The following is a 15,666-nucleotide window of genomic DNA, read 5'->3' on the forward strand; positions in this document are numbered from 1 at the left end:
TTATCCCACAGCTGACACCACATGGTTACGTAGGGGACATTATCCCACAGCTGACACCACATGGTTACATGGGGGCATTATCCCACAACTGACACCACATGGTTACATAGGGGACATTATCCCACAGCTGACACCACATGGTTACATAGGGGACATTATCCCACAGCTGACACCACATGGTTACATAGGGGGCATTATCCCACTGCTGACACCACGTGGTTACATAGGGGACATTATCCCACAGCTGACACCACATGGTTACATAGGGGACATTATCCCACAGCTGACACCACATGGTTACATAGTGGACAATAGGGGACATTATCCCACAGCTGACACCACATGTGGCGCTATGTTAATTTGATCAGCTATGGGTCAAATATGATACATGCGACATGTAGATCTTATAGAACACGGGGACCTTGAATAAACTGTGAGGGAGGAGACAGAAGCACACTTGTTTAACATTGAAGAATATAATGCTTAACAATTTTCAGATCTGTTTTCTTATACACAAGTTGTGTCTGAAATGGCACCCTTTTCCCTAAACAGTACACTACTTTTTTTACCAGGGCCTGCATAAAAGTGCACAATATAGGGAATAGGGTGCCATTTGAGGGAGACGCCAGAGTTGAATGTTAACAGCTAATGCATGCTAACCTGATCTGCTTGTCAGCCATTTGATTTCTCTGTGTTGAGGTGTTCCACAATACAACTGCCCGTCTGTCTGAAGGTTTGAGCCAATCAGGACATCTGTTGTGCGTTTCTTTCTCTAGTCTATTAATGGAGACACGTTGCTTGTAAACTCTTTGTTCGTTTTTCAAACTGTATTTGTTTCTATCAGTCAGTCAGTTTGCTTGTGGCTGAAGAGCTGGTCGGTAGAGGTTGAGGGGATATCTGAAACAGATAAAACATGAGAAAGAGAGAGCCTGTTGGTTAATAACATAAAGGAGTTGTTGGTTAATAACATCAAGGAGTTGTTGGTTAACAACATCAAGGAGTTGTTGGTTAACAACATAAAGGAGTTGTTGGTTAATAACATAAAGGAGTTGTTGGTTAATAACATCAATAACATCAAGGAGTTGTTGGTTAACAACATCAAGGAGTTGTTGGTTAACAACATAAAGGAGTTGTTGGTTAATAACATCAAGGAGTTGTTGGTTAATAACATCAAGGAGTTGTTGGTTAATTAATTAATAACATAAAGGAGTTGTTGGTTAATAACATAAAGGAGTTGTTGGTTAATAACATCAAGGAGTTGTTGGTTAATAACATCAAGGAGTTGTTGTTGGTTAATAACATCAAGGAGTTGTTGGTTAATAACATCAAGGAGTTGTTGGTTAATAACATCAAGGAGTTGTTGGTTAATAACATCAAGGAGTTGTTGGTTAACAACATAAAGGAGTTGTTGGTTAATAACATAAAGGAGTTGTTGGTTAATAACATAAAGGAGTTGTTGGTTAATAACATCAAGGAGTTGTTGGTTAACAACATAAAGGAGTTGTTGGTTAATAACATAAAGGAGTTGTTGGTTAATAACATAAAGGAGTTGTTGGTTAATTAATTAATAACATAAAGGAGTTGTTGGTTAACAACATAAAGGAGTTGTTGGTTAATTAATTAATAACATAAAGGAGTTGTTGGTTAATAACATAAAGGAGTTGTTGGTTAACAACATCAAGGAGTTGTTGGTTAATAACATAAAGGAGTTGTTGGTTAATAACATAAAGGAGTTGTTGGTTAATTAATTAATAACATAAAGGAGTTGTTGGTTAATTAATTAATAACATAAAGGAGTTGTTGGTTAACAACATCAAGGAGTTGTTGGTTAACAACATCAAGGAGTTGTTGGTTAATAACATCAAGGAGTTGTTGGTTAACAACATCAAGGAGTTGTTGGTTAACAACATCAAGGAGTTGTTGGTTAACAACATAAAGGAGTTGTTGGTTAACAACATAAAGGAGTTGTTGGTTAATAACATCAATAACATAAAGGAGTTGTTGGTTAACAACATAAAGGAGTTGTTGGTTAATTAATTAATAACATCAAGGAGTTGTTGGTTAATAACATCAAGGAGTTGTTGGTTAATAACATCAAGGAGTTGTTGGTTAATAACATAAAGGAGTTGTTGGTTAATAACATAAAGGAGTTGTTGGTTAATTAATTAATAACATAAAGGAGTTGTTGGTTAACAACATAAAGGAGTTGTTGGTTAACAACATAAAGGAGTTGTTGGTTAATAACATCAAGGAGTTGTTGGTTAATAACATCAAGGAGTTGTTGGTTAATAACATCAAGGAGTTGTTGGTTAATAACATAAAGGAGTTGTTGGTTAATAACATAAAGGAGTTGTTGGTTAATTAATTAATAACATAAAGGAGTTGTTGGTTAACAACATAAAGGAGTTGTTGGTTAACAACATAAAGGAGTTGTTGGTTAATAACATCAAGGAGTTGTTGGTTAATAACATCAAGGAGTTGTTGGTTAATAACATAAAGGAGTTGTTGGTTAACAACATCAAGGAGTTGTTGGTTAATAACATCAAGGAGTTGTTGGTTAATAACATAAAGGAGTTGTTGGTTAATAACATCAAGGAGTTGTTGGTTAATAACATAAAGGAGTTGTTGGTTAACAACATCAAGGAGTTGTTGGTTAATAACATCAAGGAGTTGTTGGTTAACAACATCAAGGAGTTGTTGGTTAATAACATCAAGGAGTTGTTGGTTAACAACATCAAGGAGTTGTTGGTTAATAACATCAAGGAGTTGTTGGTTAACAACATCAAGGAGTTGTTGGTTAATTAATTAATAACATAAAGGAGTTGTTGGTTAATTAATTAATAACATAAAGGAGTTGTTGGTTAACAACATCAAGGAGTTGTTGGTTAACAACATCAAGGAGTTGTTGGTTAATAACATCAAGGAGTTGTTGGTTAACAACATCAAGGAGTTGTTGGTTAATAACATAAAGGAGTTGTTGGTTAACAACATAAAGGAGTTGTTGGTTAATAACATAAAGGAGTTGTTGGTTAATTAATTAATAACATCAAGGAGTTGTTGGTTAATAACATAAAGGAGTTGTTGGTTAATTAATTAATAACATAAAGGAGTTGTTGGTTAACAACATCAAGGAGTTGTTGGTTAATAACATAAAGGAGTTGTTGGTTAATTAATTAATAACATAAAGGAGTTGTTGGTTAACAACATCAAGGAGTTGTTGGTTAATTAATTAATAACATCAAGGAGTTGTTGGTTAATAACATAAAGGAGTTGTTGGTTAATTAATTAATAACATAAAGGAGTTGTTGGTTAATTAATTAATAACATAAAGGAGTTGTTGGTTAACAACATCAAGGAGTTGTTGGTTAATAACATAAAGGAGTTGTTGGTTAATTAATTAATAACATCAAGGAGTTGTTGGTTAATAACATAAAGGAGTTGTTGGTTAACAACATCAAGGAGTTGTTGGTTAATAACATAAAGGAGTTGTTGGTTAACAACATAAAGGAGTTGTTGGTTAACAACATCAAGGAGTTGTTGGTTAACAACATCAAGGAGTTGTTGGTTAACAACATAAAGGAGTTGTTGGTTAATAACATCAATAACATCAAGGAGTTGTTGGTTAATAACATCAAGGAGTTGTTGGTTAACAACATAAAGGAGTTGTTGGTTAACAACATCAAGGAGTTGTTGGTTAACAACATCAAGGAGTTGTTGGTTAACAACATCAAGGAGTTGTTGGTTAACAACATAAAGGAGTTGTTGGTTAATAACATCAAGGAGTTGTTGGTTAACAACATAAAGGAGTTGTTGGTTAACAACATAAAGGAGTTGTTGGTTAACAACATCAAGGAGTTGTTGGTTAACAACATCAAGGAGTTGTTGGTTAACAACATCAAGGAGTTGTTGGTTAATAACATCAAGGAGTTGTTGGTTAACAACATAAAGGAGTTGTTGGTTAATTAATTAATAACATAAAGGAGTTGTTGGTTAACAACATCAAGGAGTTGTTGGTTAATAACATAAAGGAGTTGTTGGTTAATAACATCAAGGAGTTGTTGGTTAATAACATCAAGGAGTTGTTGGTTAATAACATCAAGGAGTTGTTGGTTAACAACATCAAGGAGTTGTTGGTTAACAACATCAAGGAGTTGTTGGTTAACAACATAAAGGAGTTGTTGGTTAACAACATCAAGGAGTTGTTGGTTAATTAATTAACAACATCAAGGAGTTGTTGGTTAACAACATAAAGGAGTTGTTGGTTAACAACATCAAGGAGTTGTTGGTTAATAACATCAAGGAGTTGTTGGTTAACAACATCAAGGAGTTGTTGGTTAACAACATCAAGGAGTTGTTGGTTAATAACATCAAGGAGTTGTTGGTTAACAACATCAAGGAGTTGTTGGTTAACAACATCAAGGAGTTGTTGGTTAATAACATCAAGGAGTTGTTGGTTAATAACATAAAGGAGTTGTTGGTTAACAACATAAAGGAGTTGTTGGTTAATAACATAAAGGAGTTGTTGGTTAATAACATAAAGGAGTTGTTGGTTAACAACATCAAGGAGTTGTTGGTTAACAACATCAAGGAGTTGTTGGTTAATAACATCAAGGAGTTGTTGGTTAATAACATCAATAACATCAAGGAGTTGTTGGTTAACAACATCAAGGAGTTGTTGGTTAACAACATAAAGGAGTTGTTGGTTAACAACATCAAGGAGTTGTTGGTTAATAACATAAAGGAGTTGTTGGTTAATAACATCAATAACATCAAGGAGTTGTTGGTTAACAACATCAATAACATCAAGGAGTTGTTGGTTAATAACATAAAGGAGTTGTTGGTTAACAACATCAAGGAGTTGTTGGTTAATTAATTAATAACATAAAGGAGTTGTTGGTTAATAACATAAAGGAGTTGTTGGTTAACAACATCAAGGAGTTGTTGGTTAATAACATAAAGGAGTTGTTGGTTAATAACATAAAGGAGTTGTTGGTTAACAACATCAAGGAGTTGTTGGTTAACAACATCAAGGAGTTGTTGGTTAACAACATCAAGGAGTTGTTGGTTAACAACATAAAGGAGTTGTTGGTTAATTAATTAATAACATCAAGGAGTTGTTGGTTAACAACATCAAGGAGTTGTTGGTTAATAACATCAAGGAGTTGTTGGTTAATAACATAAAGGAGTTGTTGGTTAACAACATCAAGGAGTTGTTGGTTAATAACATAAAGGAGTTGTTGGTTAACAACATAAAGGAGTTGTTGGTTAACAACATAAAGGAGTTGTCCACTGATATGTGTCAACAACTGGTGGCTTGATAAGTCTGTGTGTCAGGTTTTAATATATTGACAATGTGGGTTTTAATGAGGGGAACATAATTACAGCTAATTGAATGAAAACTGCCCCTCTCGCCCTGTGATTCACTCTTTGTCCACTGAACTACAGGTGTGTCAGGTCTAAAATAGTGACAATGTGGGTTTTAGTGAGGGGAACATTCCAGAACCACCTAACCACAGTATGAGATATTTGTGAAAACATGACTAACAGCTCTCCTAAAATAGTGCTATGGCTATTTAGGTACTTAGTTCTTACTGTATTTAGGTACTTAGTTATTACAGTATGTAGGTACTTAGTTCTTACTGTATTTAGGTACTTAGTTATTACAGTATTTAGGTACTTAGTTATTACTGTATTTAGGTACTTAGTTATTACAGTATTTAGGTACTTAGTTCTTACTTTATTTAGGTACTTAGTTCTTACTGTATTTAGGTACTTAGTTATTACAGTATTTAGGTACTTAGTTATTACTGTATTTAGGTACTTAGTTATTACTGTATTTAGGTACTTAGTTATTACAGTATTTAGGTACTTATTTCTTATAGTATTTAGGTACTTAGTTATTACAGTATTTAGGTACTGAGTTCTTACCGTATTTAGGGACTTAGTTATTACAGTATTTAGGTACTGAGTTCTTACCGTATTTAGGGACTTAGTTATTACAGTATTTAGGTACTGAGTTCTTACCGTATTTAGGGACTTAGTTATTACCGTATTTAGGTACTGAGTTCTTACCGTATTTAGGTACTTAGTTATTACTGTATTTAGGTACTTAGTTATTACAGTATTTAGGTACTTAGTTATTACAGTATTTAGGGACTTAGTTATTACTGTATTTGGGTATTAGTTATTACAGTATGTAGGTACTTAGTAATTACAGTATTTAGGTACTTAGTTATTACAGTATTTAGGTACTTAGTTATTACTGTATTTAGGTACTTAGTTATTACAGTATTTAGGTAAGCTATTACAGTATATAATCTTGCATACTTTCCTGCTTATCAATATTTGTAACAATAATCAGGAGGTATTGATGGGTGGCGTGATGCCAAAACTCATCAGCATACTGTACTGACATTACGTTTGTGTTGCCTTGATAACAGACCACATCTGGATGTAATAAATGTATCACTAGCCACTTTAAATAACACCACTTTAATAATGTTTACATACCCTACATTACTCATCTCATATGTAAATACTGTACTCTATACCATCTACTGCATCTTGCCTATGCCGTTCGGCCATCATATATTCTTATTCGTTCCTTTACACTTGTGTGTGTATAAGGTTGTTGTTGTGAAATTATTAGATTACTTGTTAGATATTACTGCACGGTCTTAACTAGAAGCACAAGCATTTCGCTACTCGCATTAACATCTGCTAACCATGTGTATGTGTTGCCTTGCTTGCGTGCAAGTAGCCTACATTCAAAAGTACGTTCTTCAGCAATCAGAGTTGAATTGGTGAAGCAGAAAGAACAAATCTCAGTGTAAAATGGTTTTAAATCTGAAACAGACTGGTGGGAGGATGTAGAGAGAAGGAGAGATGTGGTCTACAGAGAGCAATGAACACAGCAAATCTGTTTCCATTTCCCCCTCCACACGCTCCACCCCCTTCCTCAACCAATCACGACGTCTCTCGCTGTGACCCACCTACCAGCTGTGACCCACCTACCTCTCCTCCTTCTCTATCTCCCCCCTCCCTCCTCCATCCCTGCCTCCCTCCTCCTTCTCTACCTCCCTCCCTCCATCTCGCCTCTCCCTCCTCCATATCTATCTCCCCCTCCCTCCATCTCCCCTCTCCCTCCATCTCCCCTCTCCCTCCATCTCCCTCCCTCCATCTCCCCTCTCCCTCCTCCATATCTATCTCCCCCTCCCTCCATCTCCCCCCCTCCATATCTACCTCCCCCTCCCTCCATCTCCCCCTCCATATCTACCTCCCCCTCCTTCTCTATCTCCCTCCTCCATCCCTGCCTCCCTCCTCCATCTCCCCCTCCCTCCTCCTTCTCTACCTCCCTCCTCCATCTCCCCCTCCCTCCATCTCCCCCTCCCTCCTCCTTCTCTACCTCCCTCCTCCATATCTATCTCCCCCTCCCTCTCCCCCTCCCTCCATCTCCCCCTCCTTATCTACCTCCCCCTCCCTCCTCCATCTCCCCCTCCCTCCTCCATATCTACCTCCCCCTCCCTCCTCCTTCTCTACCTCCCTCCATCTCCCCCTCCCTCCTCCAACTCCCCCTCCCTCCTCCTTCTCTACCTCCCTCCTCCATATCTACCCCCCCCCCATATCGACCACGCCTCCTTTCTAGACCGGACCACGCCTCCTTTCTAGACCAGACCACGCCTCCATTCTAGATAGATATATTCATGCTGTGAGTTCTGTCTGTCTCTCTCTCTGGCTCTCTCAATCCTCTGAACTAATATCTATTAGTCCTACCAGGAACGCACTCCCACGCAGGGATAATAGTTTTCTATCTGACGTGTGTGAGAGAGAGAGAGATTCAACACTGACTCACCACTAGAATCCATCTGGAGAACAATTTTACTGTCACAGTTGTAACATGTAGCTAGCTATGTAGTAAAACATGTCATATTAGAAACATCATCTGAACCATACAACTACGACAGTACCAGCAACATGTAGGTCTACATACTAGTTAACAACAATAATGTTAGAACTAGTATAAGACAGATGTTCTCTTTAGAACAGCCGATGAACAGGAAACAGCTGAAGGACAGGAAACAGCTGAGGGACAGGAAACAGTTGAAGGACAGGAAACAGCTGAGGGACAGGAAACAGCTGAGGGACAGGAAACAGCTGAGGGACAGGGACAGGAAACAGCTGAGGGACAGGAAACAGCTGAGGGACAGGAAACAGCTGAGGGACAGGGACAGGAAACAGCTGAGGGACAGGAAACAGCTGAGGGACAGGGACAGGAAACAGCTGAGGGACAGGGACAGGAAACAGCTGAGGGACAGGAAACAGCTGAAGGACAGGAAACAGCTGAGGGCCAGGAAACAGCTAAAGGACAGGAAACAGCTGAGGGACAGGGACAGGAAACAGCTGAGGGACAGGAAACAGCTGAGGGACAGGGAAAGTAAACAGCTGAGGACAGGAAACAGCTGAGGGACAGGAAACAGCTGAGGACAGGAAACAGCTGAAGGACAGGAAACAGCTGAGGACAGGAAACAGCTGAAGGACAGGAAACAGCTGAGGACAGGAAACCGCTGAGGGACAGGAAACAGCTGAAGGACAGGAATCAGCTGAGGACAGGAAACAGCTGAAGGACAGGAAACAGCTGAGGGACAAGAAACAGCTGAGGGACAGGAAACAGCTGAAGGACAGGAAACAGCTGAGGGACAGGAAACAGCTGAGGGACAGGAAACAGCTGAGGGACAGGAAACAGCTGAGGGACAGGAAACAGCTGAGGGACAGGAAACAGCTGAGGGACAGGAAACAGCTGAAGGACAGGAAACAGCTGAGGGACAGGAAACAGCTGAGGGACAGGAAACAGCTGAGGGACAGGGACAGGAAACAGCTGAGGGACAGGGACAGGAAACAGCTGAGGGACAGGGAAAGGAAACAGCTGAGGACAGGAAACAGCTGAGGGACAGGAAACAGCTGAGGACAGGAAACAGCTGAAGGACAGGAAACAGCTGAAGGACAGGAAACAGCTGAAGGACAGGAAACAGCTGAAGGACAGGAAACAGCTGAGGGACAGGAAACAGCTGAGGACAGGAAACCGCTGAGGGACATAAAACCGCTGAGGGACAGGAAACAGCTGAAGGACAGGAAACAGCTGAGGACTGGAAACAGCTGAAGGACAGGAAACAGCTGAGGGACAAGAAACAGCTGATGGAAAGGAAACAGCTGAGGGTGTAAATAGAGAGTAAAGGGAATCCAGATGGAGTATGGAGCTCAGGTTAGAGGTCACAGACCATCTGTCCTTTAAAGACTGATGATGCTGATCAACAACCAATAAGAGGGGGGAATGAGTGCATTCGGGAAAGTATTCAGACCCCTTCCCTTTGTACACATTTTGTTACGTTACAGCCTTATTATAAAATGTATAATATATATATATTTCTCTCAATCTACACACAATACCTCATAATAAAAAATGCAAAAGGTTTTGAGAAATGTTCAGACACTTTGCTATGAGAAATGAAATTGAGCTCAGGTGCATCCTGTTTCCATTGATCATCCTTGAGATGTTTCTACAACTTGATTGGAGTCCACCTGTGGTATATTCAATTGATTGGACATTATTTGGAAAGGCACACACCTGTCTATATAAGGTCACACAGTTGACAGTGCATGTCAGAGCAAAAACCAAGCCATGAGGTCGAAGGAATTGTTCATTGAGCTCCAAGACAGGATTTTGTCGAGGCACAAATCTGGGGAAGGGTACCAAAACATTTCTGCAGCATTGAAGGTCCCAAAGAACACATTGGCCACCATTATTCTTAAATGGAAGAAGTTTGGAACCACCAAGATTCTTCCTAGAGCTGGCCGCCGGCTAAACTGAGCAATCGGGAGAGAAAGGCCTTGGACAGGGAGGTGACTAAGAACCCAATGGTCACTCTGACAGAGCTCTAGAGTTCCTCTGTGGAGATGGGAGAACCTTCCAGAAGGACAACCATCTCTGCAGTACTCCACCAATCAGACATTTATGGTAGAATGACCAGATGGAAGCCACTCCTCAGTAAAAGGCACATGACAGCCCGCTTGGAGTTTGCCAAAAGGCACCTAAAGGACTCTCAGACCATGAGAAACAAGATTCTCTGGTCTGATGACACCCAGATTTAACTTTTTGGCCTGAATGCCAAGTGTCACGTGTGGAGAAAATAGTTTGCAAGCCCTGTCACATCTGACAAGCGTCAGAGCCGGTGTAGTGGGATTCAATCTTAGTCCTGTTTGATGGCTTGTCGGATGGCACAGCGGGATTTCTTATAAGCGTCCGGATTAGTGTCCCGCTCCTTGAAAGCCAGCAACTCTAGCCTTTAGTTTAGCAAGGATGTTGCCTGTAATCCATGGCTTCTGGTTGGGATATGTACGTACGGTCACTGTGGGGACGACGTCGTCGATGCACTTATTGACTGAGTTGGTATACTCCTCAATGACATTGAATGAATCACGGAACATATTCCAGTCTGTGCTAGCAAAACAGTCCTGTAGCGTAGCATCCACGTCATCTGACCACTTCCGTATTGACCGAGTCACTGGTACCTCTGAGTTTTTTTTTATAAGCAGGAATCAGGAGGATAGAGTTATGGTCAGATTTGCCAATTGGAGGGCGAGGGAGAGCTTTGTATGTGTCTCTGTGTGTGGAGTAAAGGTGGTCTAGAGGTTTCCCCCCCCCCTCTGGTTGCACATGTGACATGCTCATAGAAATTAGGTCAAACGGATTTAAGTTTTGCTGCATTAAAGTCGACGGCCACTAGGAGTGCCACTTCTGGGTGAGCGGTTTCCTGTTTGCTTTTGACCTTATACAGCTCGTTGACTCTTACTGCCAGCCTCGGTTTGTGGTGATAAATAGACCGCTACGAAAAATATAGATTTAAAACTCTCTTTGTAAACAGTGTGGTCTACAGCTTATCATGAGATACTCTACCTTAGGCGAGCAGAACCTCGAGACTTCCTTAATATTAGTGATCACACACCAGCTGTTGATAAATAGACAGACCATTTATTGTTATGTAATCAGTAAACTACAGTTGATTACAGTAGATACCAGACATGCCTTAAATCTTTGATATTATTTGGCATCTAATAACATGTATGCCACTTAGTAGACACTTTTATCCAAGTTTTTTTTACATGTTTTAGTATTTACGTGAATCCTGTAGGAATTGAACCCACCACCTTGGTGTCCCAGAGGACAACTCTCAATCGCTACACTAATGTTGAATTACTATATCGCTCTCTTTTTTTGAAAGAGCACCGTGTACCGTACCCGCAGTCGAGATGTCACGGTCTCTCAGGTTTGAGTGTGATTATATTTATGGACATAGAAGCTACTAGACAAGAGTCAGGCACCAGGAAGGATCATATTTGTGGTTTCATAAATCAATCAGATTACCGTTTCCTCTTCCTGCTCTAGAGAAAGGATTATAAACCTAATACCCATCTACGGAATCACTCTTTTAATGTATTTCTCTCTGTGTGTCTACAATCGACCTCTCCCTTCTCTGCGTGTCCATCCGTCCGTCTCTCGGTCTGCCTTTTTTCCCTTCTTTGTCTGTGCTTCTCTCTCTCTCGATCACTCTCTGTATGTCTGTCTGCCCCGCTCCCTCTGTCTGCACCGGTACCTCTGTCTGCCCCGCTCTCTCTGTCTGCCTCACTGTCTCTGTCTGGCTCGCTGTCTCTCTCCCCTCTGTCTACCTCTCTCTGTCTGCCTCTCGCTCTCTGTCTGCCTCTCTCTCTGTCTGCTTCTCTCTATATACAACATCTGGACAGAGGTATAGGCCTATCAAGCCGGTACACCTCTAATTGAGAAGGCCTCTATCTCTCTCCCTCTGTCTGCCTCTATCTCCTCTCTACAACATCTGGACTGAGAGGTAGTATAGACCTATCAAGCCTCTAATTGAGAAGCTTCAGTCTGTTAATTTCTATGAACATCATTGATGGATCGCCCCTACGGTGACTTTAACAAATAGACAGAGAGAATCAACTGCCTTTAAAAAAAATGTATTTGTCTTTGCTACTAGACACTGTGTGGCCTTCAATGTCTCCTCTCACTGGTTGGCAACACATCCATTTATCCTCCAGACAGACAGAGATAGCAACACTTATGAGGTTTAGTTCTAGGCCTTTCTTCAGAGTTGCTCCTCATTCCTATGGAATGTAAAAACAACAGCAGTAGCATACAGATACAATAGCCTACTGACTGCTGTGAGGACGTTCTACTCATAGGTTGTCTATAACTTATATTTTGAATATATTCGCAAAACATTTTTTATTTATTTAGCTAAAACACCCAAAGGACAAACATGTGGATAATTCTCTATGAACTGTAGGTGAAGTAGGTCTAACCACATGAGACATCTTTTCATTCAAACTAAGACATTGGCCGTTCAGGGTGTCATGCCAAGGACACGATTCATAAATCATTTCACAGCTGCAATAGAATGGTTGACACACGACTGGGACTAGCAACACAGCAGTCCTGCACTATCTGACATGCTATAAATCATGCTTTAAGTCGGGAATGTAGCATAATGAATATGATAACCCATACGCCAAACTATGCACGCAGGCAATTACGCAACGATCACGACGCCAGCAATTTCAGTTCCATATTCTCTACACATGCGCAGAGCTCATAGTCCCCGATTCTCTCTCTCACACACACACGCGCCTGTGTCTGAAATCGGCATCAGGCAGGCTGTCACACGACAATCGTTATGCCTCCGAGGTCTCCTGGGACTGCAGGGGAAACATGTATACCCCCTGTCGAAGCGCTAATCCCTGGATAAAAACACATCTCGACCCGGTCGAAGCTAGCAAACCAACATGTACACCAAATCGGCATTTCCTAGCAAATGTGCTGCTAAATTATTACCAAGGAGAGATTGACCTCACGGCTACTTCTAGTGGTATTGGATGTTACCTAAACTACACTATCATCGTAGCCTACGGTAGACTACATCCCCGCAATAATCATCCGCTATTTCAATTGATAGGCTACCGGTATTGTTACCGTTATTTCAATCATCTTCCATAAGACCTAAATAAAACTGTATTCATGTCAAATCACAACCAGGGAATCATATCCTGCCACATAACGGGAAACGATTGGCTCTTTTGACAGAAGAGGAAGGGTAGCAGCGCACCGCGGTTGCTCAGAACAGATTGTTGGAATGAGATGAAACGTTACCTACCGGGTACTCACGACACATGCATTACAACCTTTCTCTATTCTCTAAACTCAACAACAAAAAAATGCACCCTATATTTATCAGGTAGTTGAGGTTAGCCTAATATCACAACGCGCTATTTCTCCGTTATCCATGAAGACATGCTTTATCCGAAATGGTTAGATTATGATAGCACGCACTATTCACATACCGTGTTGTGCAGTTTCCGTTAATTTAGATGGATAATATCTGGGGTTGACAATAACCGTTTTCCTCTCGTGTCCTTCTCGCTTGCTGGCAGCCTGCTTGCTAACCTGCCGGTGTTACTAGCATTTGTGTCCCTTGGAGGGAGGAAGAGAGAAGGGGTGGGAGGGAGAAGAGAAGGGGTGATGATGGAAGATATATATATATATATATATTATATATAAAGGGAAAATTAGGATATATGTCCTCTAGTGGCCGGTAGATTTCCAGTGACTGCAAAGGTGTACAGCCGAGGTAACCGTCAAAACATAAAGGAGGTTCTTAATAGGGAGTTGGGTCACCATGAGCCGTCAGATGAAATGCACCGCGCCGTGAAAAATCAGAATAAAAAATATGATTTTAATAATAATAATCTTCACAAAAATAGTGCACTGGGCCTTTACTAGTCCAGTATTAGCAGACCGATATAGCCTTCGGTAGTGCAGGCCCAATTTTTTTTTATTTTGCCAGTCAGAGAAAAAAATGCATCAACCCGACACCCCAAACATCGACCGCAGCCATGTTTCAATGCACCTTGGCATAGATTTTACAAGTCGGGAAATCTATTGGAGGGATACGAAACACAAATCCCTTCCACGAGAAATTCCATAATTTTGTGTTTTCTTGATGGTGGTGGAAAATGCTGTCTCGGGCGCTGCTTCAAAATATTCCATAAGTGTTAAATTGGGTTGAGATCTTTCAGTTACTGAGATCTGGTGACTGAGACACACCCTCTATGTTCCTTTGAGAGCCCTCTTTCAGTCACTGAGATCTCTTCTTCTAGCCATAATGGGCAACTCTGTATTTTTATATATGACCCTGAGCATGATGGGACGTTAACATGACCCTGAGCATGATGGGACGTTAAACATGACCCTGAGCATGATGGGACGTTAACATGACCCTGAGCATGATGGGACGTTAACATGACCCTGAGCATGATGGGACATTAACATGACCCTGAGCATGATGGGACGTTAACATGACCCTGAGCATGATGGGACGTTAACATGACCCTGAGCATGATGGGACGTTAACATGACCCTGAGCATGATGGGACGTTAACATGACCCAAAGCATGATGGGATGTTAACTGCTTAATTAACTCAGGAACCACAAAAGGCTCCTTAACAGCTTCTACCCCCATGAACAATTATCAAATGGCCACCCGGACTATTTGCATTGCCACCCCCTCTTCCTTTTTACACTGCTGCTTCTCAGTTTATTATCTAAACATCGTCACTTAACCCCTACCTACATGTACATATTACCTCGACTAACCTGTACCCCCACACATTGACTCAGTACCGGTACCACCTGTATATAGCCTCCACATTGACTCAGTACCGGTACCCCCTGTATATAGCCTCACTACTAACCTGTACCCCCACACATTGACTCTGTACCGGTACCCCCTGTATATAGCCTCACTACTAACCTGTACCCCCGCACCTTGACTCAGTACCGGTACCCCCTGTATAGAGCCTCACTACTAACCTGTACCCCTGCACATTGACTCAGTACCGGTACCCCCTGTATATAGCCTCCACATTGACTCTGTACCGGTACCCCCTGTATATAGCCTCACTACTAACCTGTACCCCTGCACATTGACTCAGTACCGGTACCCCCTGTATATAGCCTCACTACTAACCTGTACCCCCACACATTGACTCTGTACCGGTACCCCCTGTATATAGCCTCACTACTAACCTGTACCCCCGCACCTTGACTCAGTACCGGTACCCCCTGTATAGAGCCTCACTACTAACCTGTACCCCTGCACATTGACTCAGTACCGGTACCCCCTGTATATAGCCTCCACATTGACTCTGTACCGGTACCCCCTGTATATAGCCTCACTACTAACCTGTACCCCTGCACATTGACTCAGTACCGGTACCCCCTGTATATAGCCTCACTACTAACCTGTACCCCTGCACATTGACTCAGTACCGGTACCCCCTGTATATAGCCTCACTACTAACCTGTACCCCTGCACATTGACTATGTACCGGTACCCCCTGTATATAGCCTCACTACTAACCTGTACCCCTGCACATTGACTCAGTACCGGTACCCCCTGTATATAGCCTCCACATTGACTCTGTACCGGTACCCCCTGTATATAGCCTCACTACTAACCTGTACCCCTGCACATTGACTCAGTACCGGTACCCCCTGTATATAGCCTCACTACTAACCTGTACCCCTGCACATTGACTCA

At 41.3% G+C, this 15,666-nt stretch overlaps 1 protein-coding gene across 1 annotated transcript in view; it reads right to left on the reverse strand.

Moving 5' to 3' along the window:
* The window catches only part of LOC115125922 (mitochondrial glutamate carrier 1-like), a 93,084-nt gene extending 79,502 nt beyond the window's left edge, over positions 1-13,582 (reverse strand). Inside the window, exons 1-2 of the mRNA XM_065002929.1 lie at positions 13,408-13,582; positions 661-897 (exon numbers count right to left, since the gene is read on the reverse strand). Coding sequence (XP_064859001.1) covers positions 661-680 — 20 coding nt within the window. The 5' untranslated portion in view covers positions 681-897; positions 13,408-13,582. The remainder of the gene's footprint in view (positions 1-660; positions 898-13,407) is intronic.
* Between the last annotated feature and the right edge of the window lie 2,084 nt (positions 13,583-15,666).

Source organism: Oncorhynchus nerka, linkage group LG17, assembly GCF_034236695.1.
Source record: "Oncorhynchus nerka isolate Pitt River linkage group LG17, Oner_Uvic_2.0, whole genome shotgun sequence".
In the NCBI taxonomy this organism is placed as follows: Eukaryota; Metazoa; Chordata; class Actinopteri; order Salmoniformes; family Salmonidae; genus Oncorhynchus; species Oncorhynchus nerka.